This window comes from Danio rerio, chromosome 9, assembly GCF_052040795.2.
Source record: "Danio rerio strain M-AB ecotype USA chromosome 9, GRCz13ab, whole genome shotgun sequence".
NCBI lineage: Eukaryota > Metazoa > Chordata > Actinopteri > Cypriniformes > Danionidae > Danio > Danio rerio.
Genome location: NC_141029.1, coordinates 18,620,031 through 18,645,407, shown reverse-complemented (window position 1 = coordinate 18,645,407; position 25,377 = coordinate 18,620,031). Strand labels below are relative to the sequence as shown.

At 37.2% G+C, this 25,377-nt stretch overlaps 2 protein-coding genes across 5 annotated transcripts; one reads left to right on the top strand and one right to left on the bottom strand.

Moving 5' to 3' along the window:
* Positions 1-463: 463 nt before the first annotated feature.
* cln5 (CLN5 lysosomal BMP synthase) lies at positions 464-5,963 on the bottom strand. Its single transcript, XM_087267670.1, has 4 exons — positions 5,767-5,963; positions 4,171-4,345; positions 3,873-4,098; positions 464-1,334 (listed from the first exon to the last, which is right to left on the bottom strand). The coding sequence occupies exons 1-4, from the start codon at positions 5,868-5,870 to the stop codon at positions 850-852; spliced, it is 990 nt and encodes a 329-aa protein (XP_087123796.1). The 5' UTR covers positions 5,871-5,963; the 3' UTR covers positions 464-849.
* A 356-nt stretch (positions 5,964-6,319) lies between these two features.
* On the top strand, positions 6,320-23,356 carry rsph1 (radial spoke head component 1). 4 transcript variants are annotated; one of them, XM_087267679.1, is made up of 8 exons: positions 6,320-6,466; positions 6,659-6,755; positions 6,848-6,953; positions 10,056-10,146; positions 11,631-11,766; positions 13,521-13,592; positions 22,142-22,247; positions 23,076-23,356. In XM_087267679.1, the coding sequence occupies exons 2-8, from the start codon at positions 6,663-6,665 to the stop codon at positions 23,096-23,098; spliced, it is 627 nt and encodes a 208-aa protein (XP_087123805.1). In that variant the 5' UTR covers positions 6,320-6,466; positions 6,659-6,662; the 3' UTR covers positions 23,099-23,356. The 4 variants fall into 4 exon arrangements, with proteins under 4 accessions (XP_087123805.1, XP_087123803.1, XP_087123804.1 ...); XM_087267677.1 differs by having other exon boundaries at positions 6,659-6,772; XM_087267678.1 differs by having other exon boundaries at positions 6,458-6,587.
* The last annotated feature ends 2,021 nt before the right edge of the window (positions 23,357-25,377 follow it).

Here is a 25,377-nt window from a genome sequence, read left to right as displayed (position 1 = left end):
GGAGAGAGGAGAATCTTACAGAAGGACAACCATCTGTGCAGCAATTTACCAATCAGACCTGTATGGTAGAGTGGCCAGACTATATTAATGGAGTGGCTTCACAACAACTTGTGAATGTCCTTGAAGGGCCCAGCCAGAGCCCAGACCTGAATCCTATTAAACATCTCTGGAGAGATCTAAAAATGGCTGTACATCGTCACCTCCCATGCAACCTGTTAAAGCTTGAGAGGTACTGCAAAGGCAAATGAGCAAACATTCCCAAAGACAGGTGTGCCAAGCTTGTGGCATCATATTCAAAAAGACTTGAGGCTGTTTATGCTGCCAAAGGTGCATCAACAAAGTACTGAATACTTGTGAATACTTGTACATGTGATTTTTCATGTTTTTTATATTTGAATACATTTTCAACAATTTTGAAAAAAATATTTTTTCACATTGTCATGATGGGGTATTGTGTGTAGAATTTTAAGGAAATAAATTAATTTATTCCATTTTGTCATAACGCTGTAACATAAAAAATGTGGAAAATGTGAAGCAATATGAATACTTTCCGCATGCACTGTATATACATTACATTATCCATTATATTACTTCAAACTACTAAAATGTCAATAAAAGTTACTTTGTTAAACTGTAGAGCTGAATTTTCAAAATCAAAAGTCGACAGAGCAGAGATCTACGTCCCATAATGCAATTTACAACCATAAATTAACGGATACGGATAACACTTGTGAATCACAAAATATGTAAACTAAGAATTTACAGATACTTTTTCACAGAGTACAGAGTGTTCCTTTAAAAATCGAATGCTTATGTTATACCAAATCTATTTTACCGAAAAGTGTTTAGTCATGGAAAAGGAATCTCCTCGTAGGTGATCTTTAAGTAAGGATATTTCATGGGCAACTTCCAGTACTGAGAGTTGTAGTAGAAATAGAAAGTCTTTTCCACGACCATCTTTTCAAGAGCCTCTAACAGACTTTTGATCATCTCTACCATTGATTGGTGAGAGCGAAACGAGTAATAAAACTGTCTGATATCTGCGGCCAGATCTTTTGTAGAAGACTGCTGAAAGATGCTGTCATCCCCCAAATAGAGAGGCTCCCCGCTGTACAGATAGATCTTTGTGTATTTCAGTGGGGTCTGGCTGGACAGTTGCGTTCCCAGGTCCATTAGTTTCTTATATGTGCGGTGAACAAACTGGGAACAATCGTAGGAGTCGAACCACGTTGTGGAATTTGCACCGGAGTCAGACTTTACAGTCCAAGTCTCATAATAAACACCCGTTTCATTGTCCTCCTGAACCCAGCGAGCCATTTCATTAAACAGCTTGCCTAAAAAAACAAAAAAATATGTGAGAGAAACAGCATTAAAATGTCAACAACTCAAAACAGAAATATTCTTATGTTCACTGTTAATATAAACCTATTATAAGTTGTAGTACTTTAACATAAAACCAATGTCACAAATGTAATATTATCTAACAAAATGGGTTACCTAGAATGTAATAATACAGTTGGAAAAATTACTTTATTTTTTAAATACTCTCCCATAGTGCTTTTTAACGGAAGATTTTTTTCCAACAAAACTTTCTAACTCATTTCTAATGACAATTTCTTTTGTCTTTGCATTATGACAGCAACTATTATTAATCTAGTTATTTTGCAAGATACTTGTATTCAGCCTTAAGTGTAATTTAAAGGCTAAACTAGCTTAACTAGGCATGTGAGATAATTTAGAAAATTCAATGGACAACAGTGTTTTTTTCTGTAGAAAATTGGGAAAATATTTTAGGGGACTAATAATATTGACCTTTAAAGCAGTTTTTACATTTTATTTCAGCCAACCTACAAGAAATAAGACTTTCTCTAACATTAAAAAATATAACAGGAAATACTATGAAACTTTCCTTGCTCCATTAAACAGCACTTTTGAAAAAAAAAAAAAATTAAGGGGAAAAAGAAGGATACACACACACACACACACACACACACACACACACACACACACACACACACACACACACACACATATATATATATATATATAAAACAGTATATAATAATAATAATAATAACAATAATAATAAACATTAAAATAAACAAATATACAAATACAATAAATATATAATTGTGAAAAATATTGAAAAACACTTATACTGACATAAACTTAGTAACATATCCAAAGGAATTTTGAAATAAAAAAAAAAACTTGAATTTTAAATTATGACAAAAATCTTGCTGCCAAATTTGCTGTCAAATCTATTTGTCTGAAGTAATACATTTTTAAAATTACAGTTCATTTGTTTTTTTGGCCTCAGATACGATCCACAACAGAGACTTCAATTAAAACATTCATTAAACAGAGAGTCATTAAACAACTGGAGTTGTTGGATTTAAATATTTCAGATTGAGTTTTTTTTCTTTTCTTTTTAGGTTTTTTTGATATATAAATTTTTGACTCTGGACCACCAATGTTGGGGGGGGGGGTCAAAATATAGATTTTTCTGTACAGATCAAGTTCCATGAAGATATTTAGTATATTCCCCAAAAATATAGATTTTTCTGTACAGATCAAGTTCCATGAAGATATTTAGTATATTCCCCAATGTAAATATATCAAAACAAATTTTTTGATTACTTTTAAGAAATACGAGTAGACTATATTATAAAGAAGTAATATGTGAGTCAAAGTTTGAGTAATACCCACTGTTAAAAACTTGTTGAAAAAATTTGTAGGTGATTTTTTTTAAACTCAGAGTTCAGACTTGATCAAATTTTGTCTTATGACAACAAACCATACATTAATGTAAAGCTTATTTATTCAGCTTTAATGCAATGGGTGTTTTATGTAAATCATGTTATTTACTAAATTATTAACATATAAAAATAATCAGGAAATGTTATGAACAAAGTAATTCATATATATTTACACATTTTGCTTTAAAGCGGACCTATTATGCAAAAAAATAATAATAATTATAAGGGGTTTAAACAGTTGTGTGGCAATAGTCTGTGAATATAAGAAGCTTCTAATGGTAAAAAGGTTTTAATTTTTTTTTTTTATAATCACATTTCATAAAAACAATCCGCAGAAACACTTTGATTGACATTTGTACGTGTCATCAAAGGGGAAAGCCTTGCTCATTAGTGATGATCTCTCCTTCATTAGCACATGAAGTTAGTCTTGCTTTTGAATCTGCCACTATGCTGACACGTAGGCATTTGTAGCTCCGCCTTCTTTTGAAAGTAGGGCTGGGAGCAAAATCTCATTTCAATTTAAAGTTAACCAAAATAGCACTAACAGGGTCAAAGCCTAAAAGGGGCAGTTTCAAATAGTACATTTATTTATTCATTTTCTTTTCGGCTTAGTCGTGTCACACATCAGGGGTCACCACAGCGGAATGAACTGAAAACTTATCTAGCATATGTTTTATGCAGTTGATGCCTTTTCAGCCACAACATACACACTCTTTTACACACACTATGGCCAATCCAGCTTATTCAATTTACCTATATTTTCAATATTCTTTGACCGAGGGAAACCCATGTGAACACGTGGAGAACATGCAAACTCCATATAGAAATGCCAAGTGACCCAACCAGGGCTCGATCCAGCGACCTTTTTGGTGTGAGGTGATTATGCCACCATGACATCCCATTTCAAAGAGTTAAAAAACATTATTTGTTTGGTATTTTGAACTGAAATTTCACAAACACACTCTAGGGAAATCGGACACTTACTTTAAATCTAGTAAAAAGACACATAATAGGTCCACTTAAATGCTTGAAATCATGTTTCATCTTCAATCTATATATACAATAAACGATAAGTTTTTTTTTTCATGAATAAATTAACGTTAAGAAACCTACCTGAAATTTCTCCTATTTTCTCCAGACTCCCATTCTGTTTCCAGTGTATATCATCAATGCCTTCATAGAAGCAAGCGGCTCCCTGGTTGCACCAGAAAGGAGCACTCAAACCCTCTCTTTCATGAGGAAACGTGCAATTCCCAAGCTGAAACAGCTCGTACCACTCCATAGTGTAATTTCTTCCGGTATTTGCACTCGCAAAGCCGACGGCATCATGCATGATGTGCTGGACAGTGCAAAACACTTGATTAGACTCAAAAATAAACTCCTAATGAAAAAAAGCAAAAAGTCCACTTACAAACTTTCCCATGATGTCACCGTATTTAAACTCCCACACAGGAGTCTGAAGTCTGAAGATGGAGATGAGGTCAGATTCTTTCATGACAGGTATCTGACCAGCTGGATCTCCAGTGGGGCAGAATGGGTATAAAGCCTGGCAGAAAGGATCAACATCTGGACGCTTGTCGACTCGCCTAGAAATTGATAAGATGGTGTTAAATTTGCTTTTGTATGTTTTATTAGGAATGTAATTAATTAATTACTAATAGTAGTCATAAGTTTAGTATCAGTAAGATTCAGTAAGAAAGCTATTCTGCTCACCGTGGCTGCATTTATTTAATCAAAAATACAGCATAAGGTGTAAAACTGCAAAATACTATTACACTTTAAAATGACTGTTTCCTTATTAAATGTACTTTAAAATGAAACATGTTTAAGCATCAAAACTCTGTAGTGTCTATAGAGGACAAAACCTGCAAAAATAATAAATAAATATGCAAATAAAAAAAAAATAACAAACCCACAAATTCCTGCATAAAACAATAAATAAATATGCAAATAAATATATATATATAAAACCCACAAATTCCTGCATAAATAAAACAATAAATAAATATGCAAATAAATACATAAATATATATTTTAAAACCCACAAATTCCAGTATAAATAAATATATAATAGTGCGAGCATGAAAATTAAATAAATTACATGGATGTTTTCGGAATAAGAAAATGCTAAACTGAAAGTAGATTTTTCCCCTTTCACACCGCACTATTAATTATTTATATAATTATTAATGCAGGAATTTGAAGATTTATAAACATTTATTTATTTACTTATTTATTTGCGTATTTATTATTTTTATTTATTGTTTTATTTAAGCTGCAATTTATGCATATATTTATTCACTTATTTGAACATTTATTTATTAATCATTTAACTTATGCAGGAATTTGTAAAATTATATATACATTTCTTTATTTATTTTTGTATTTATTTATTTATTGCTTTTGCAGGTTTTGTCCTCCATAAGTGTCGCACCGTCGTTTAGAAATCATTTAAATGGGCTGTTTTGCATTTCTGTTATGATCAATTATTACTGTTAGTGCCAGTAATAATTGATCAAAATAGAAAAGCAAAACAGCACATTTATTGCTGGCACTAATTATTTTTACTGGCATTAATAATAAGTTGTACAATCAACAATCTTGAATTTTTTTGTCTGCTTCCTGTAACACATTCTTTTATTAAAACAAAATAACAGCATTTATTTGTTTGCATCATAAATGCTTAAGTTCACTGTGGACAATTTAACATGTTGAAGTGAAGTAAATACAGAAATATAAAGAAGCAGCCCTAGCCAACAGTTTTCACCACAGACATTAATAATAAACTATTATATATATATATATATATATATATATATATATATATATATATATATATATATATATATATATATATATATCAAATGTATGTTTGATGAGGTTAATAAAATTAAATCTTACTCATCTTAAACGTTTGTGTATAAGAAATCATTAAATCATTTAACATTCAAACCATGTGATCACACACTCAGCAAAAAAAAAAAAAAGTCAAGTGGCTGCAACTCACTTGTAAGGCACTGGCCAGACCTGCTTTCCATTTACGATAGAAACGACCAACCCCACAATCCAACAGTGAAGCACGGCGTGAAGAAAATAAACGGAATACTTCATTTCTGCCCCAGGCTCGCAGAAACACTAAAGTTGCTGTCTTTCTTGCAGCTCTGTATATTGTTTCTAGCTCACATCCTTGTTTTCGAGAACAACGGTCACGTGACAGTCTAAATTGAGTCAAGTGGTCTGTCACGAGCTTCTGTACAGGCTGCTATCCCGTCAAAATAAAAGCCAGCCGTTCTGTACTCACCCCTCTCCTATATTAATTATTATTTTTTTTTTCTCATATGGGATGTGATTTCAATCAATTAGTCAATGAAAATGAAGTTTGTAAAGACTTTGAAAATGAAAATGAAGTTTGTTTTTCTTGTATTTATATGTATGTTGGAGTTAAGACGCACTCACACACACACACACACACACACACACACACACACACACACACACACACACACACACACACACACACACACACACACACACACACACACACACACACACTCACACACACACTAAATATATAACGCAACCGAGTTTGGACACCTCTGGAATCAATGAAATTAACCTGACTGTAAAAGTAATACATTATTTTGAAGCATTTGAAGGAGTGAAAGCCATTTCGCGCATGCGTCTTTAATACATACGGCGTTGCTATGGTAATAGTTAACAACCTTGAAGTCAAGTTTTTCTTTGGGATTGTTCTTTAGTATTAAGCTCAGGTTTATCATGTCTGACGTTGGTTCTGAAGAGTTTGACGAGGAGCGAGGCTCGCTGGGGGTCAGTCACTGTCGGGGGCTTTATTCAGATAACAGCAGATGACTGTAACTTTAGCTCCTTTTGTGTTGCAGGAATATGAGGGAGACAGAAATGAAGCTGGAGAAAGACATGGACAGGGCAAAGCTGTCCTGCCTAATGGAGACACTTACCAAGGAGCATATGAAAATGGCAAGAGATCCGGCCAGGTCATTTACTTGAATACACTATTTAGCTTTCCCAGTTTATGCCGTTTCTAAATCTTGTGTTGTCTGGATTATCAGGGCACGTATAAATTCAAGAATGGGGCCAGATACACTGGCGAATGGTACATGAATTTAAAGCATGGAGAGGGCACATTTTATTACCCAGATGGTTCCAAATATGAAGGTATGTATTTATTTTCCACATCACCCCAAGTATATCAATCTGACCATGAGTGAACAACACAGTTTACAACTGGAAATAGACTGAAGACTTAGACTGAAGAAATAGACTGAAGACTGAAGTTTGGCAACTAACGTTAACTGGAATAAGTTTAAGTAATTAAAACGTATAACTGAGAAAAAACTTAAATAAAATTGACAAATATTACAAATATTTCTAAACTAAAATATTTAATTAAAAAAATGTCAACATACTTACAAAAATAATAAAAATTATATGATAGGTATAAAAAACATATTTTATATACATATATGGGATGTTCTACCAGAAATGTACATTACCTATCACTGAAATAAAAACATTAATACAGTAAATTAAAAGTATTTCATCCCAAATATTTCTAAAATGGACTTCTACGAGTTATTCGTTAAGGAATGTGTCATACATTTGGTTCTTAGATTTTTTTTTTAAATTAAAACACTTTACACTGTACAAACTAAGGCTGTGCAATTAATCGAAAACGAATCGCAATTTAAAACATTGCGATTAGTAAAATCGTAGGAGGCTGCAACATAAAATATATATGCATATATGTAAACAAAAATAATGAATAACATTTGAGGTAAAGGGGTGAGGCAGTGGCACAGTAGGTAGTGCTGTCGCCTCACAGCAAGAAGGTCGCTGGTTCGAACCTCGGCTCAGTTGGCGTTTCTGTGTGGAGTTTGCATGTTCTCCCTGCCTTCACATGGGTTTCCTCCAGGTGCTCCGGTTTCCCCCACAGTCCAAAGACATGCGGTACAGGTGAATTGGGTAGGCTAAATTGTGTATGAGTGTGTGTGTGAATGTGCGTGTGGATATTTCCCGGAGATAGGTTCCGGCTGGAAGGGCATCCGCTGCGTAAAAACTTGCTGGATAAGTTGGCGGTTCGTTCCGCTGTGGTGATCCCGGATTAATAAAGGGACTAAGCCGACAAGAAAATTAATGAATGAATAAATGAATTTGAGGTAAAGTGCTTCAATACCAGTCAACTATGTTAGGAAAATTAAACATTCTAGACTTTCTGCTATGGTGTCAAGAGGCATCGCAGACATGGTATCGGTTGTCTTAAACTATGACATTACACAAGAAGAAACGATCTTGTGTCAAGACATCCATTTGTCATTTATGACACCCTACGTCAAGGAAATTGTGCCAAAATCATGTGACCTGACCGGGACTTTATAACTAGCCAATTAAGTGAGCAGAACTACGCCCACAAGTGGGATTATGGCGTCTGCTGCTTCAGAAGCATTAATAGACAAATTAATATCAAAGAAAACAGCATGTCGATAATATAAATATATTTTGGATTAAAGGTCACAGACACTGAACAAAAACAGGTAATTTTTAAAAGCTGTCGCAGAATTGTTGCCACGGCTTACAGATGATTGAGCTGAAGCTTAAATTAAAATCAGCTTGAAGCTTGAATTAAATCTTGAATCAAATCGCAATCACAATATCTGTCAAAAAAAATCAGAAATAGGTATTTTCCCCAAATCACACATCCCTTGTACAAACCCTGTCATTGTCCTTGTCCTCAGCCAAATTGAACCTACAACTTGAATACTTTTGTTATGCTAAAACTGTTATTTAGAAGAAAAAAAAAAACAATTCAGATATTGCAAGTTTAGACGTTCACTATCACCTGATTACTAATTGACTGCACCTGTTCACAGACACATACAGACAGTATAAAGAGCACTCACCTTCAGTCAGTCAATCGTCTCTCCAAGCAATTACTCTCCCTTGATAATTATACTGGTTTCTAGCATTCTCCTGAGTGCTGGTATTTACCTGTATTTACTGACATTTGTGTCTTCCTGAATGTTCCTGCTTGTGTGTGTCTGCAATGGACTTCTCTGCATATTCCCTCAGACTTAAATAATCCACAGTTTAGACTTAGTTTGACAATTCTCCATAGTGGGGATTCTCACGAAAACTTTTTTTATTTTAAAAAAATGTTTAAATTAACTTTTGTTTTTGCAGATGATTGAAACAGAGTCTGGAGCATTTGTCAACGTTAATTCATATATATATATATATATATATATATATATATATATATATATATATATATATATATATATATATACACACACACATACACACATACACACATACATACATACATACATACATACACATTCAAAGAAAAAGTTCCATCTGCTTGGATAAACTGAAATCATCATCCACGCTAGATGGTGTGGTTTGTAGTACAGCTTTAACCCTCTGGTGTCCCTTATTTGGGAATCAAACTTGTGGTCTAAAAGCTGTGGTCACACTGGAATTTTCTTCCCATAGACTTCTATTCATATGCACTCGGATGCGTCAGACCGGAAATGCAAGGTCATGCGACAAGTTTCACAGTTCGCTGCGTTGCGAGGTTCAAGCTTGGTAAACTCTGACCTGCGAAATCGCATTACTTGACTGCGTGAAACCAACCAAATATCAAAACATGACCTTTCTGGACAGAAATTTAAAATATGGACCAATCGCTCAATTTTTAAATGTGTAATTATCTTGTTTAATCCCACCCCTTTTCACAGCGCCGTACACAGAATTTTGCACGCTTAAACTCTAGTTTTACTACAGCATAAGTCAGACCCTGTAATGTTTTTTTATAAGTAAAAATATACATTTCTGGTAGAATATCCTATATAAAAACTAAACCATTCTATTGCAGTACTTAAACTTTGTTAATGCCAATTTTACTTATACGTTTTTACATTAAAAGCTCAGAGGTTTTACCAATATTTATAGCTTAAAGCAGCGATCACCAATCTTAGTTCTGGAGGGCCGGTGTTTATGCAGAGTTTAGCTCCAACTTGCCTCGACACATCTGTCTGTAAGTTTCAAGTATACCTAGTAAGAGCTTGATTAGCTTGTTCAGGTGCGGTTGATTAGGAGTGGAGCTAAACTCTGCAGGACACCAGCCCTCCAGGAACAAGTTGGGTGACCTTTGGTTTGGAGTTTCAAATAAGGTTGTCTCACATAGTATAATGTTGTGTAAAAAGAAGGTTGTTTAAAATAAGGTTGTCTCACATAGTAGTTCTTTCTTTTGTTCAGGAATGTGGGTGGATGACCAGCGGCAAGGTCTTGGTGTTTACACATACCCTAACGGAGACACATACGATGGTGAATGGCTGCACCATCAAAGGTATTTAATTTGCTGGCTATTAATTGATATTGTACATTGGCTTTATGTAATGTAATGTGTATTTTTAAAGCATGTTTATATTGTATGGCCATACACCCAAAGTGCTTCAAAATCATGAGAGGGGTTTCTCCACACCACCACCACCAGTGTACAGCATCCACTTGGATAATTCAATGGCAGCCACCGGCCAACGATGCGCTCACCACACACAGCAGGGGGAGTGGAGAGACAGTGATAGAGCCAATTCAGTGGATGGGAATGATTGGAAGACTATGATGGTTAAAGCCCGAGAGGGAAATTAGCTGGGACACTGGGGTTACATCCCTAATCTTTAAGAGAAGTGCCATACGATTTTTAGTGAAAACAGAGTCAGGACCTTGGTTTATTGTCTCATCTGAAAGACGGCACCCACTGACAGTGTAGTGTCCCCTTCACTTTTACTGGGGCATTAGGACTCACACAGCCAATGATATTTTGAGGGAGGAGTCCTGTCGTTACTTCATCTGACCGCAAGGGGTCGAGTCGGCCGACTGCTCTGGAATATTCAGCATGCTAGATACTGGACTTTTGTCTGCGAGGTGTCGGCGATGCTTCAGCAAGTGTCTTTGATGCAGTGTTCACACATAAAGATTGCCGGGCACCTGCAGATTTCTTCTCGTTCACAGCCCGATCTATCGATGAGCTTGTTAACTTTTAATTTGGGCTCAAATCAGGCTTAAAATTCTGTAGTGTGTGTGTGTGTCTATATATATATATATATATATATATATATATATATATATATATATATATATATATATATATATATATATATATATATATATATATTTATTTATTTATTTATTTGAAACTAGATTACATGATTACAATTAATTATGCCTAATTATATCATGCAACTAACCTTAGACCTATCCCTCATCATAATCCTTACTGTGACATGTGTGCACACAAAGGTAAAGTTCCAAATGAAGCTTTTTTTGAAACAAAGGAATGGTCAGACAGGCAGAGTCAACAGGAGCGAACAATACAACATGGGTAATCCAGTAGCGAAATCCATAAAGTCAGGCAATGATGTTGGCAGGCTTAAAAACACATCAGACATCCCAAAATGATCCAAAATCAAAACACGGGTAAATACCAAAAACAAGAACTGGGAAAACGCTAGTGATACAAGCTGAGATCTGTTGAGGGTGAGGTGTATATATAGTCCTGGATGTCAGTCCTCATGAGCTTTTAGCTGTGTAATCAGTGGTCAACTGGTGTGTGTGTGTGTGTGTGTGTGTGGAGTGCCCTCTAGTGTGTGTGATGTGCACTCAACTTGGTGGCTGTGACACTAACCATATACTTTAGTAAGTACACGTGGTTAATATATATTACTCAGTAGGTAAATGAACAGTTACAGTGTAACAAGGACACATTAACATAAAGTGTAACTTTAGTATTTTACTGCAGCTTTGAATTAAAATGTTTTTTTTTTTTTGCAGACATGGACAGGGTGCATACACATACCATGACACAGGTTCACAGTATGTGGGCACATGGATAATGGGTAAAATGGAGTCAGCTGGCGAGCTCATCTATCTGAACCACAGATATCAAGGCAACTTTATCAATAATAATGTAAGTTATGCTCTACAAATTATAATCTGAGCTGAAAACATATTACTATATCTATTTACACTTAGTTACCATCATGAGAGAATAGCATTTAGTTCTAAATGCAGTATCTATACAGTCCCTGACAAAAGTCTTGTCACTTGTGTACAAATTGACCTGAAGTGTAACTGAAATATTTCCTATCAAGATTTTTTATTATGTAAAAAATGGCTCAACAGCTTTTGTAAAAATGTTTCAATGCAAAATAAAACTGTCAAAGTAATGTAATACTCCCAGCTTTGTAAAGCCAATTAAGTCATTTTTTGCAAAGATGGAAGTGTTGTCACCTTGTCATATGAGCTTCACCTATGGACTAATGGATATGACTAATGGACTAGAATAATGGATCAATTAGGTCTCAGGTATGTATAAAAATAACCCCAGTACACTAGACCTTCACATCAACTGCAACTAGACCTCTGCAAACATGCCTAAGATTCACCCTGAGACTAAAGTGTTGATTATCAAGAGGCTGAAGACTAGATCCACTGCTGATGTAGCAAACACCTTTTATGTGTCTCAGTGTCAAGTACAAAGGATAAATATATATCGAAGAGACCTCGCAAGACAGAAGTGGACCGCTTGTTGGCTTAAAAATCCAAGGCCAGCCTATTTTCCAATGCAACAGAGCTCCATGAGACCTAGTCACCTGAAGTCCCTGTCAACAAAACAGTTTGTCGGATTCTCTCGAAATGGCCTCCATGGCTGTATCCACACCCAGAAGACAGCACTAAACAAAAGACAATTGAAAAAATGTGTGGCATTTGCCATGGCCCACAGCCTGCTAACAAGATGGATCTGAAATTCACCCAGAAAACAGTGAAGTTTGGCGGTGGAAAAATTATTGTCTGGGGTTACATCCAGTATGGGGGTGTGTGAGTGATCTGCAGGGTGGAAGGCAACATCAATAGTCTAAAATACCAAGAAATCTTAGCTACCTCTTATTATCCCAACTAAAAAGAGGCCAAATTCTGCAGCAGGATGTGCTCTATTGCACACTTCCTTCTCCAGGCGAAGAAGAGTAAGATGCTGCAGGATTGGCCAGCTCAGTCACCAGACATGAACATCATTGAGTATATGTGGGGTAGAATGAAAGAAGAAGCATGAAAGATGAAACCAAAGAATATTGATTAACTCGAGGAGGCATGCAAGACGGCTTTTTTTTTTTTTTTTTTTTTTTTTGCTATTCCTTATGACTTCATTAATAAATTGTATGAATCCTTGCCAAACCACATGGATGCAGTCCTTCAAACTCATGGAAATCATACAAGATTAAACTAGGATCTCACAGCACCACTGCTTAGTTTTCTGACATTTTGTATTATTTGCAGTAAATTTGTTTAATTTTTGTATAGGTGACAACTTTTGTCTTTCTAAAATTTGACTATTCTGTCATAATTGAATGATAAATCTTTTTTTCAGTGAAACTAACTTATTTTACTGCATTAAAAATCATCTGGGAGGGTTTTAGCTTTTCATATGAGCTATTTGTAACACCAGTTGATTAATTAAAAGTCAGATTAATAATAGCAGGTGTTTGTACAACATAGATAAACGCCAATACTTTTGTCAGGGACTGTATAGTATAAATGTTTAACATATATTTATATGGTGACCTCAAAACCAGAGGAGAGCCTACATATTATTATGTTCTTTATTAACGGCAGCTGTAATTATATGTATTTTACAGTTATTTTCATATAATCTTTTTTTTCTAGCCTTCTGGGCCAGGCAAGTATGTGTTTGACATTGGTTGTGAGCAGCATGGAGAGTATCTCCAGATGGAGCAGGTATGTGAGTTTAAACTATATGCATCATATATATGAGATGTAAATTCATGACCTGAAGTGTATTTCAGGTGGAAGAATCTGGCTTCCCAGGGTAAATTTATTAGACAATTGATTCCTGCCTTTTTGTTTTTCTTTGCATGTTTAAACTGTTTTCAAAAACTGGCACTGGTCCTGCTTTATATTAAATGGCCTTTACTATGACAATCAAAATATAAATACAATATATTTGATGTGTTTATAATGTATTGCAGAACACGCCTGGTGCTATTGAGGTAAAGATTTGGTGGTATAGGTTGGTTTAAGGGTGGGTTAAGGTGTAAGGGATGGTCAACAGTGTAATTATAAATGTACTTCTGAAAGAAATTACAGATGTTGTACATGCTGGTTTTTAATCAAGCATAAGTACAATGTAAAACTATGTATTTACACCATATTTACATTTATATTAATTACTAATTTCAGTGTAAGTTCATTAGTTAAGGCCATATATATATATATATATATTTAAACTGTTGTCTTTTAAACATATCCTTAGTTTTCAACTGTTTTGTTGTATTTGGCATATTAAGAGAACACTTTTGTGAAAAATGTGTGCGCAAAATTAAATAGAACGTGCGCTTGCAATCAGTACATTTGGAATTAGAGTTCTTTCATCAAAGACAATAGATGTAATTATGAGATATTAGATTAGATTAGATTCAACTTTATTGTCATTACACATGTACAAGTACAATGCAACAAAATGCAGTTTAAGTCTAACCAGCAGTGCAATAGCAGCAAGTGCAGGATACAGGAATAAGTTAGAAAGGGCAGTTATAGAAAAACTATGGTGATACTTACAGATGGATGTACTATCAAAATTATATACAGGTTGGATAAGCTATGAGCAGATTTACAATATATGAATATATGTGCAGGTTGCTATTAATAATCAGTAGAGTGCAGATAAATAAACATGATTACAAGTGTATATGTTACAATATATGAATATATGTACAGGGATAGATAAACATGATTACAAGTGTATATGTTACAATATATGATTATATGTACAGGTTGCTATTAATAATCAGTAGTATGCAGATAAATAAGCATGATTACAAGTGTATATGTATGGTGGGTGTGTACATAATTACAAATGCCCATATGCAGTGGGTACGTACAGTTCAATAAGTAAACAGTTCAATGTGGTGCAGTGAATGTGCAAATTTTATATGTGCAAATGTTAAACAGTGCAGTTATTGCGAGGAGTTTAAGTTAGAGGAGAGTGGGGGGTGTATTGGGGGGGCAAAAGAGTCAGTGTGGGGCAGAGTTCAGGAGGGAGACAGCTCTGGGGAAAAAGCTGTTCCTCAGTCTGCTGGTTTTTGTCCGGGGGAGCCTGAAGCGCCTGCCGGAGGGCAGGAGAGAAAACAGTCTGTGAGCGGGGTGAAAGGTGTCCTTCAGAATACTGCGTGCTCGGCGCAAACAGTGTTTCTTCTGGATGTCCTCTATGGCTGGCAGTGTGGTCCCTGTGATGCGTTGGGCAGTTTTCACCACCCGCTGCAGTGCCTTACGCTCAGCAACAGAGCAGCTTCCATACCAGACTGTGACACAGTTTGTCAGGATGCTCTCTGTTGTGCAGCGGTAGAAGTTCACCAATACGGCTGATGAAAGCTGGTTCTTCTTCAGTTGCCTTAAGAAGAATAGGCGCTGGTGAGCCTTCTTGATCAGGCTGGAGGTGTTGGTGGTCCAGGAAAGGTCCTTTGAGATGTGGGTCCCCAGGAACTTAAAGGATGAGACAGGCTCAACTGCCATCCCATTGATGTGAATGGGATCATGTGAGCCTGTTCGTCCCTTTCTGAAGTCCACAATGAGCTCCTTGGTCTTGTTGGTGTTAAGGAGCAGATTATTGTCGGTGCACCAAGTGGCCAGATGCTGTATCTCCTCCCTGTAGGCCGTCTCATCATTGTTGCTGATTAGACCAATCACTGTGGTGTCATCTGCAAATTTGATGATTGTGTTAGATCTATTAACAGGCCTACAGTCAACGGTAAAAAGGGAGTAGAGGAAGGGGCTCAGCACACAGCCCTGTGGTACAGCAGTGTTGAGTGTGACGGTGGTGGAGCAGATGTGACCTGATCTAACATTCTGAGGTCTGTTAGTCAGAAAGTCCATAATCCAGTTGCAGAGTGATGTGTCGATATCCAGCTCTCTTAGTTTGATCAGTAACTTGGAGGGTATGACAGTGTTGAATGCTGAGCTGAAGTCCACAAACAGCATTCGTGCATAAGTGTTTTTATTGTCCAGGTGTGTGAGTACAGAGTGCAGTGCTATAGAGACTGCATCATCTGTGCTCCTGTTGCCACGGTAGGCAAACTAATGTGGGTCCAGTGTGGATGGCAGAGAGTCTTTTAGATGTGCCAGGACCAACCGCTCGAAACACTTCATGATGATGGGTGTGAGTGCTACAGGCCGGTAGTCATTCAGGCATGTTGGGCTGGAGTGTTTGGGCATTGGCACAATAGAAGTGGTTTTAAAGCATGTTGGCACAGCTGCTAGTTTGAGCGACAGGTTGAAAATGTCTGTGAATCCCCCTGCGAGCTGTTCCGCACATGCTTTGAAGACACGCCCAGGAATACCGTCTGGTCCAGCAGCCTTACGCACATTGTGTACTTCTGAGGAGGTGAGTGTGATAGGTGAGTGGTCGGTGGAGGAAGTGATCCTGGTGAAGGGTTCTTTATTGTCTCTATCAAAGCGGGCGTAAAAGTCATTTAGCTCGTTCAGGAAGGAGACGTCTGTGGCTGTGGGTGTGGACTGGCTGGGTTTGTAGTTGGTGATGGCCTGGATGCCCTGCCACATGCGCCGAGGATCAGAGTTGGAAAAGTGCTCCTCTAGCTTTAGCTTGTAGCAGTGCTTGGCCTTTTTGATGCCCCTCTTCAGATTAGCCCTGGAAGTGCTGTAGGCCTGTGCATTCCCTGATCTGAAGTCAGTGCTGCGTGCCTTCAGCAGGAGGCACACCTCCTTGTTCATCCATGGCTTCTGATTCGGGTATGTGGTGATTTGTTTCTGGGTTGTAACACTGTCTATGGTGGTGTTGATATATTCTAGAACAGAAGAAGTGTAACTGTCAATGTCTGTGTGAGAGCCATGTGTGGCCTGGGAAGCAAACATACCCCAGTCTGTGTGTTGAAACCTGTCCTGGAGTGTGGAGTCTGCCCCCGCTGGCCACACTTTGATGGTCCTCACTGATGGCTTCACACGGTCGATGAGGGGTGAGTATTTGGGGGTAAGGAACAAAGAAAGGTGATCTGACTGACCCAGGTGGGGGAGGGGGGTCGCAGCATAGGCTTCAGCTATGTTTGTGTAAACATGGTCCAATGTTTTGTTTCCCCTTGTGTGGCAGATGTTTTGATGGAATTTAGGGAGCACTGTCTTAAAGTTTGAGTGATTAAAATCCCCCGCAACAATAAAAGCAGCCTCCGGGTGAGCAGTCTGTTGTTTGCTGATGGCTGCATGAAGTTCGTTCATAGCCAGCTTTGCATCAGCGTCGGGAGGAATATAAGCAGCAGATATTATGGTGGATGTGATCTCCCGTGGTAGGTAAAAAATATCATTAGATATCATTTAATCAACACTCTAAAAATCCTGCTATAACTATGATACACTTCCATTCAATTGCAATTTAAATACAATTTAGTTTATAAAATAGTCCACGTTATTTGACATGAAATGTACATTGAGGCCCCGTTTACACTAGTGCGTTTTAGTTTTAAAACAGTGTTTTAGAATGAAAGCGATCCGCGTCCACACTAGCGTATCACCCAGCGTTTCTGAACAGCTCTCCGTCTACATTAAATTCCTGAAAATGCACATCATGTGACCACACACACACTCTCGGGCAAGCGCTGCAGCCTATCTACCCAGATGAGAGCTGTGCTAGTCAGACTTCTCATCAAGCATCTCCCGCTGGATCTTATCTCACTATATTTATTAAACGTGATATTTCATTCATCTTGTTGTCTATATCTAACGAGATTCCCCGACTTTGGTCATTGGAATCTATTACTTGTTCTCAGGTAACGTGTTTTGGCTAAGCGCAAATATAGGTTAATAATTAATGTAACCACATAGCCTACATTCTGTATATTGAATAATCGCTTGCTTTTTTCTATAATGTATAAACCTATTGTATGTTATACATTTATAATGGCAATTATAGATTATTAAAACTGATATTCAGTAAAAGAGAGGTCACGTTTCGTATTTTCACTGAAATTGAAAGGAGGCAGTTGTTATAGGCTCCGTTTTGTAATAAATATCAACACAGTAAAGATGACGCTCATAAATGCAGCACAATGCCTCAACATTTCTGCTGTCAAAATAGGCAGTTTAAATCATGTTTTCATTTTATTGTTGAGAAAGTGAAACAACGTAACCAGGGTGATGTGAATGAAGTTATAAAGTACACTGTTCCCTTTAAAGACTTACCAGTGTCCTCGGTAGTCTGTTTTCCATATCAAACTGAGGAGGGAGAGTCTGCAGCCTTGATCAAACTTGCGAAGTCTGAACTTACAAGAAGAGGATGCAGGACTGAACTGTGTGTAACGTTAGGCTGCTTAATAGTGAGAAAAAAAAGCCCCAATCAGATAGGCTAATGTCGGCAGCCCCGCCTCCCATTTCAGATATCTCCGTTTTCCCCCATCCACAGTGAGACGGAGCAGCAGCGTTTTAGAATGAAAACGGCCTCTCCTTGTTTCCAAAATGCTCCATTTTCGGCACTCAAAAACCCTGGCGTAGTGTGGACAGATGGCGTAACCGTAGCAAAACATGCGTAAAAAACAAAAATGCATTAGTGTAAACGGGGCCTAAAAGTATGCTGATGTGCACATTTTCACACTTTTTTATTACTGAATCTAGCCAGTACTAAAGGAGACAACTAATAATGAATGGAAAACTTTTTAGTTGCGTTCTCCTTACCCCCATCAGGGACAGAGCTTCTCTATTGCTATTTTGGCTTTTGGAGAAGAGGTTTTATGAGCTCTTCAGTGGCGTAGCGGACGGGCCCGCAGGGCACGCACCGCGGGTGGGCCCCGCATGATTAGGGGGCCCCGCGTCATCGCGATTTTCAATAAACTGTTGGGAACAACTGTGGTCGGAACCAAAGTTCACACGTCTGTGTTCTCTGAACACCTTTCAAGCGGTGGACTACTTCATTCTGATTGCTTGCCGCCAATGTTGCCAACTTAGCGACTTTGTCACTAGATTTAGCGACTTTTCAGTCCCCCCTAGCGACAAATCTAGCGACTTTTTTGTGTGTTATTGGAGATTTTTTTAGACTGTCATTTGTCCATACTGTACCGTCCCTACTCTTCTCAACGAGCTGCGTGTGATGCCGCCGGCCCCTCCCCCGCCTCACAGCACTGACAGGCGGCCCAGTCAGTCCTCGTACAGCAGCCTCTCCCACCTGCAGCCTGAGAGCAGATCACCCCTCTGCGTACCGACGACAAATGATTTAGCACAGGCAGTGTTAAGGTATTTCCCTTGTACAGTCAAACCGATCTACTCCTACTTTATTTTAACAATTTATTTGGACCGCTTTTTCTTTTCTTGTTCACAATCACAGATATTTTATTGACAGTTTCTGAACTTGTCTGAGTTTATTACATGTGAGAGATTACTGCACATTCACTAACGTTACACATCTATAATGATATACTGTATTCAAACAGCAATAAATTTAGTTATATAAACATGCTTGTAGAAAGTGTAGTGCAATTATAAATACCCCTTTATTAACCATAGGCTGTTAAACAGAAACAGTAGAACGTGATGACGTCAGTGATATGCAAATTGACGTATGACGTATCTCCCCCCCTTTATCAGGGAGCCCCGTCAGAGATCCCTGCAGGGGGGCCTCCGCATTTTGTGCTACGCCACTGGAGCTCTTCTGGATATATTGTTGCTGTGCCTCTTAATGGTGCAGTTTGCCTGCTGCATGCCAACAGCTCTCATGCAGTGTTCTTTTTTTTTAGACTAATCAGGAGTGGAGTTTTTAGTTTTGAGCACTTAGTTTTTCAGATTAGTATGCTAGTAAACATTACCAACTACTAGATAAAACTAAATAAAATATATTTCAATTATGTTTTAAGCAATGACCCTCATGAAAACAGATTATACCTGAATACATGAAAGCATACCAAGACACTAAAAACCAACCAAGGCTCATTATTAAAATGTATATTATTTTTGCAGGTTTGTTTTCGCAAATCTACCAGAGGCTGCTGTGTAATCCTTTTCAGATATCAAAGTTTTTTCCAAATAGGGTGCTATTCGTGCATACTGTTCTCGCAGAAATCCACTAGAGTCTGCTGTTGACTGACTGACTGACCGACAGACCGATATCTCCACCCACCCCCTTACCTAAACCAAACCGATAGTGTTTTTAAAAGCACTGATTGACCCGATCACCTAGTTCCCTAAACCCAACTGTCAGTGTTTTCAAAAGCATTCCAGCAAAAGATAAGCCCTTGTCCAATTTTTATCACGTTTTCAGATCTTACCACATTCTTACCCTGTTATTTACTTCATTCTTCTTACTACATTACTGGTTATTTACTACATTCTTCATCAGACTCGAACCCCTTGTGTGCAAGCACCCAAGAGGATGCGACGCTCCTTGTAGAGTGCGCTCTCACCGCTGGGGGACTCTGCTTGCTCTGGCTTTGGAAAGTGAAGGAGATGGCATCCACGATCCTGTGGGCCAACCTCTGTTTAGATGCGGCACTTCCCTTTTGCTGACCACCATAACAGACAAAGTGCTGCTCAAAGAATCTAAAGCTCTGAGTGCGATGCACATAAACTTCCAAAGCGCGAACAGAACACCGTAATTAAAGGGCTGGGTCTGCCTCCCCCGTGGGTAGTGCTTGCAGGCTCACTACCTGGTCCTTAAACGGTGTGGTAGGAACTCTCAGGACAACGTGAGAGTAGGCCGGCCCAAATTTCAGGCACGAGTCACTGACTGAAAATGCCTCCAGATCCCTGACCCTCTTGATCGATGCCAACGTGACCAGCAGAGCTGTCTTCAGGGACAGAAATCTCAAGGATACTGAGTCAAGTAGTTCGAACAAATCTTTGTGTATGCTCATAAGCACCACAGCGAGATCCCAAGAGGGCATGAGAGGAAGCGGAGTGAATTAAAGCCACGTAAACTTTCAGTGTGGAGGGCGACAGCCTGCGCTCCAACCTATCCTGAAGTTACCCAAGTCTTTCTTGCTGCATCCAGGAACCATACGTGGAGGTTCCAAAGATCTGGGTGAGGGTGCCAGATGGTGCCCTGTCTTTAGAGAGGAGGTCTTCTCTCAAAGGGATCTGGCAGGCAGGGGCCGTCGCTTCCTTGAAGGTCGACCTGTTTGCTTCCTTGAAGCAAGCCCATATCAGCTGGACGGACTCGGAGTGGAGTCTCCATTCTCCCGGACGTAGAGACTGCCGTGAGAGCGCATCGGCTGCACAGTCGAGCTTGGCGAGCGAGCGGATACGCCACCGTCGCTGTGCTGTCCAGCCTGACCAGCACGTGTTCCCCCTCCAGCACTGGTAAAAGACGGCACAGAGCGAGAAATACTGCCAACAGCTCCAGGCATATGATATGCCAATGCAACTGGGTCCTTTTCCGCAGGCCCATGGCTGCATGCCCGTAACACATGGCTCCCCATGCTGAAAGCATCTGTTGAGATGACAACATGCCTGGACGCCTGTCGTAGAACCACTCCGACCTGTAGAAACGCAGGGTCCCTCCAAGGGCTAAAGGTGTGGTGACAGTGCAGTGACAGTTACTTGGTGTGTGCCTGCATGCCATGTGCGTCTGGGGACTTGATTATGAAGTCAGTGCTGAAATAGTTTATATGTAGCAGTCCGAACAGCGTGACAGCGGCTGCGGATGTTGTATGCCCCAGGAGCCTCTGAAAAGATTTCAGGGGAACCATAATTTTCCAGTCGAACTCTCTGTTCTGCCCTCTCCATGCTGCCCTGGTTTAAGTTTAGTTAAGTTAAATATTAAAGTCTCTCATTCACACTACGGCCAATTTTGTTTAATCAATTAACTTATACTGCATGTTTTTAGGGGAAACTGGAGCATCTGGAGGAAACTCGCGTGAACACAGGGAGAACATGCAAACTCCACACACAAATGCCAACTGGCCCAGCTGGAAGTCGGACCAGCGACTTTTATTTCTATTACACTTTTTAGAATGTAGATTGTGCAAAAGCAGCTTAATAAGTTCTAGTACAAATCTTCAGTTCAATACAGTTGAAGATCAGTTTAGTTCAGTTCAATGTAATGTACTGTAAGTGTCACTGCTGTAAGCCCAAACACTTCACCAATGCACAGATTTTGCACCGAATTCACATTGTATAAAGTGAAAGTATTCAGTTAATATAAACACATTTTGGGATCAAATCTTTTTATCTCTAAGTGAGTTTTTCTCTAGCAAAATGTTTTGAGATACATTTTGAAAAATATTGCTGTGCAATGATTTTGTGTGGAGCCAAATTCAAATGACATTTGTTGACGGTAGGTTAAAGGAGATGCAGAAGAAGAAGAACCCGCAATGACAACCATTCTAAAATGGAAACCCAAGGCAATTACTGCGCTTTCTGTTTGGACCAATGAGAGGGACTCAGGTGCCGTCAAGTTCATATATTTTATTTATCATTTAATAGTTATGTATTAATATAAAACAATATTAAAACACAGTTATGTGTCACTATATAACATTAGTAATTTTGTTGTCCTATATGTAAATAAACAATGCTCTGCATAAATGTAGAAGCCCAATTTTGAAAATGTATATATATTTTTTATTCATTTCCCAGTGAAAATAGACAATATATTTTGGTATATATATTTTTACACAAAACAGTTGCATTAAACAGTTATATTCATGAAAAATAAGTGTTTTATCACTTAACACCTTTAGGAATAACTAAAATGAGTTAATTGCATTAAAAAAAAAACAAATTAGTTTGGGAGTACTTATTTTTAGACTCTGATTTTATTATATTTTTAATTTAATTTAATTTTATTTATAGTTTTCGGCTTTGGTACTGGCTAATCTAATGTATGCACAAATATCATCCTATAGATCATTTCAATGTGGTGATGTCATTGGCCCATAACATTTCCTGCTTGTTATCAAACTATTTCATAACTGTAATGAGGGAATTCAATCATAACTTAATGTTAAAACAGCTATCATAACATTATTTATCAACATGTGGCTCATTTTGAATTCTCGAAAGAAATAGAAATTAAAAATGTAAAACAGGAAATATTTTGGGAACATTGTTTTTGTTTACATTCCTCAAAATGGTCTATAGAAAATATTAGTTTAAAAGAAATCTGTGAGGGCTGTACTCATTCATGCTTAGAACTCTATATAAATTATGCTTAGAACTGATGTTTTTTAAAAACAGTAAATTTAACTGAAGTACTGTGTTTGTTTATTGCAGGTCACACTGCGGTGGAGGAGTGATAAAGACAGAGCTTCAAAAGACGAGGAAAAAAAGAGCGGAGAGTTGAGGTCCTGTTGAATAAACCTGCAATACAGTGAGACTGTGAGCTATGTCTTGTGGAGGAAGTGGAGTGATGGGATCTGTCACAATACTAAAATAAGTAATCATGGTCCTGTATCAGCCAGTTTACTTCGCAGTGATAACCGTCTGACTATACATTATCATGATTATTTTTGACACATAAGTTAATTCCTTAATAAATGCTAATCAAATATCAATTCCAGTTTCAATTATTGCGTCATGTTGGAGGAATGAGAGTATTGAGCTCTTGAGTTTGTAATTGTAACAGTAGCTAATTAAATACAGTATGTATCATCTTTAAACATAAATATTCACTCTTAAGCCTAAAAACTTGTTTGAGAGGGGTCTGGATGCACACCTGGTGCAGTGCAATCTGAGCTGCATCCAATGCTTTTTAATGGGCTCACCTAACCCAACCCCTAACCCTACCCCTCACCGTGACGTCACTCGCTCCATTTGAGTGCATTGTTTCTGACACTGCCTCACTGAGTGATGCAATCTCAGCTTGCATCATCAAGGCTGCATCCAGATACTATTGACTTGTTTAGAGATCACAAAATCTGATTCAATAATACAATACCTGATAACAATGTTTAGTTTTTTAACATTAGTAAAACCAATTGCTAAAAATGTTAACAAAAACTAATAAGGAAAGTTAATAATCAGTTAATTTTAATTGTAGCATTTACTAGCCCAATTAGACAAAAAAAAATGACCACAATGAAGTTTTATTAACTAATGTTAACAACTTTTGTAAAATAGTCTACCACATCAATGTATTGGACATTATTGTTACTTAATTCAAGACACTAACGTTTATCAATAGGAGCCATTTTTAAACTGTTTCTGAAAGATCTTCGTTTGACTATTTCAATGTGGTTGTGTCTTTGACCTCTGGAAATTTCCTGCTTGTTATCAACCGATTTAATAAATGAAACCAGGTAATTCAAAGCTAACTTAATGTTAAAACTAAAGCTATCTTAATTTTTTTTATCAATATGTGGCTCTTTTTGGATTCTTTTTGGATTCTATAGAAGCTATAGAAATTAAAAATGTAAAACAGGAAATATGCTGGGACAATTGTTTTTGTTTACATCCCTTAAAATAGTCTATAACTGAAAAGTGTTGTATCCTTTTGAAAACACCAGATGGCGAAATAAACCAGACAAAAAAATGTCTAGATACTGCAACCAAGATTAACATTTTATTTATTATAACACACTAAATCAAGTTTATTTTCATTAGGGTTGGGGTTTAAATGTTTCAACATTAGAACATACAGCATACATATTTTATTTTTTTCTTAGGTGGTGCTGCAGTGGGTCTTTGTTATGATAAATGATGTTTTGCGCATTATTATTTACTCATTAATTTTTTTTCCTTTAGTTTAAAATAGATTAGGATTCAATAGAAAAAACAGAGAATTTTACCATATTTAAAAAAAATCTGAATTATTTAAATAATTTGTGGTAAGACGTTAAAAATTAAGCTTGAATAAAATAAAATACTGAAGAAAACATATTCAATATTTAATGTTAAATATTAAATAATAAAAAAAGTAAACAAATAATGTCTTGGCAAATACTACTACTACTACTACTACTACCACTACTACTACTATAAATAATAAGAATAAGAATAATTCTTTGAGTAGTTGCCATGTAATTCAAGACAAAAATAAATAATTAAATAAAATAATGAAATAATTAATACTTTATTATTTTTTTTATTTGACTGGACGTTAAAAAAGGACCAAAATCTCAGTAATTTTTGAGGCACACTGCACTGTGACATAGGAGTGCGGTTTTTCCCGCCCATCGAATTGCTTGTCAGGTGCCATGTCTCCATAATAACAAGTATACACATGTCCACAGAACATTTTTTTTTGCAAATAAACTGAGATTAAAATGTTTGTTACAACTCTCTGTGATTTTTATAAATTTAAAACGTTTTTAAATTAGCATGTTTGTAATAAAGACAGAAAAAAACGCTATTCTTAATCGCTATAATCACTACAGCCACGTGGTGTCAGTAAACACGCATATACAGTTAAAGTCAAAATTATTAGCCCCCTGTTTTTTTTTTCCATTAAGTTTTTTTTTAAAAGAGAGAAGTTTTTCAACACATTTCTTAAAATAATAGTTTTAGTAACTCATTTCTAATAACTTTATTTTATCTTTGCCATGATGACAAAAAAAAAGCTCAAAGGGCATAATAA

What these genes read in the sequence shown, in the direction of transcription:
- cln5 (XM_087267670.1), bottom strand. Translation starts at nt 5,870, where the DNA reads ATGAAGTATTCCGTTTATTTTCTTCACGCCGTGCTTCACTGTTGGATT. An exon ending in GTGACATCATGGGAAAGTTT is followed by an intron (nt 4,099 to 4,170) that starts GTAAGTGGACTT and finishes TGCACTGTCCAG; the next exon opens with CACATCATGCATGATGCCGT. An exon ending in GAAAATAGGAGAAATTTCAG is followed by an intron (nt 1,335 to 3,872) that starts GTAGGTTTCTTA and finishes TTGTTTTTTTAG; the next exon opens with GCAAGCTGTTTAATGAAATG.
- rsph1 (XM_087267676.1), top strand. Translation starts at nt 6,537, where the DNA reads ATGTCTGACGTTGGTTCTGAAGAGTTTGACGAGGAGCGAGGCTCGCTG. An exon ending in ATGGCAAGAGATCCGGCCAG is followed by an intron (nt 6,773 to 6,847) that starts GTCATTTACTTG and finishes CTGGATTATCAG; the next exon opens with GGCACGTATAAATTCAAGAA. An exon ending in GACCAATGAGAGGGACTCAG is followed by an intron (nt 22,248 to 23,075) that starts GTGCCGTCAAGT and finishes TGTTTATTGCAG; the next exon opens with GTCACACTGCGGTGGAGGAG.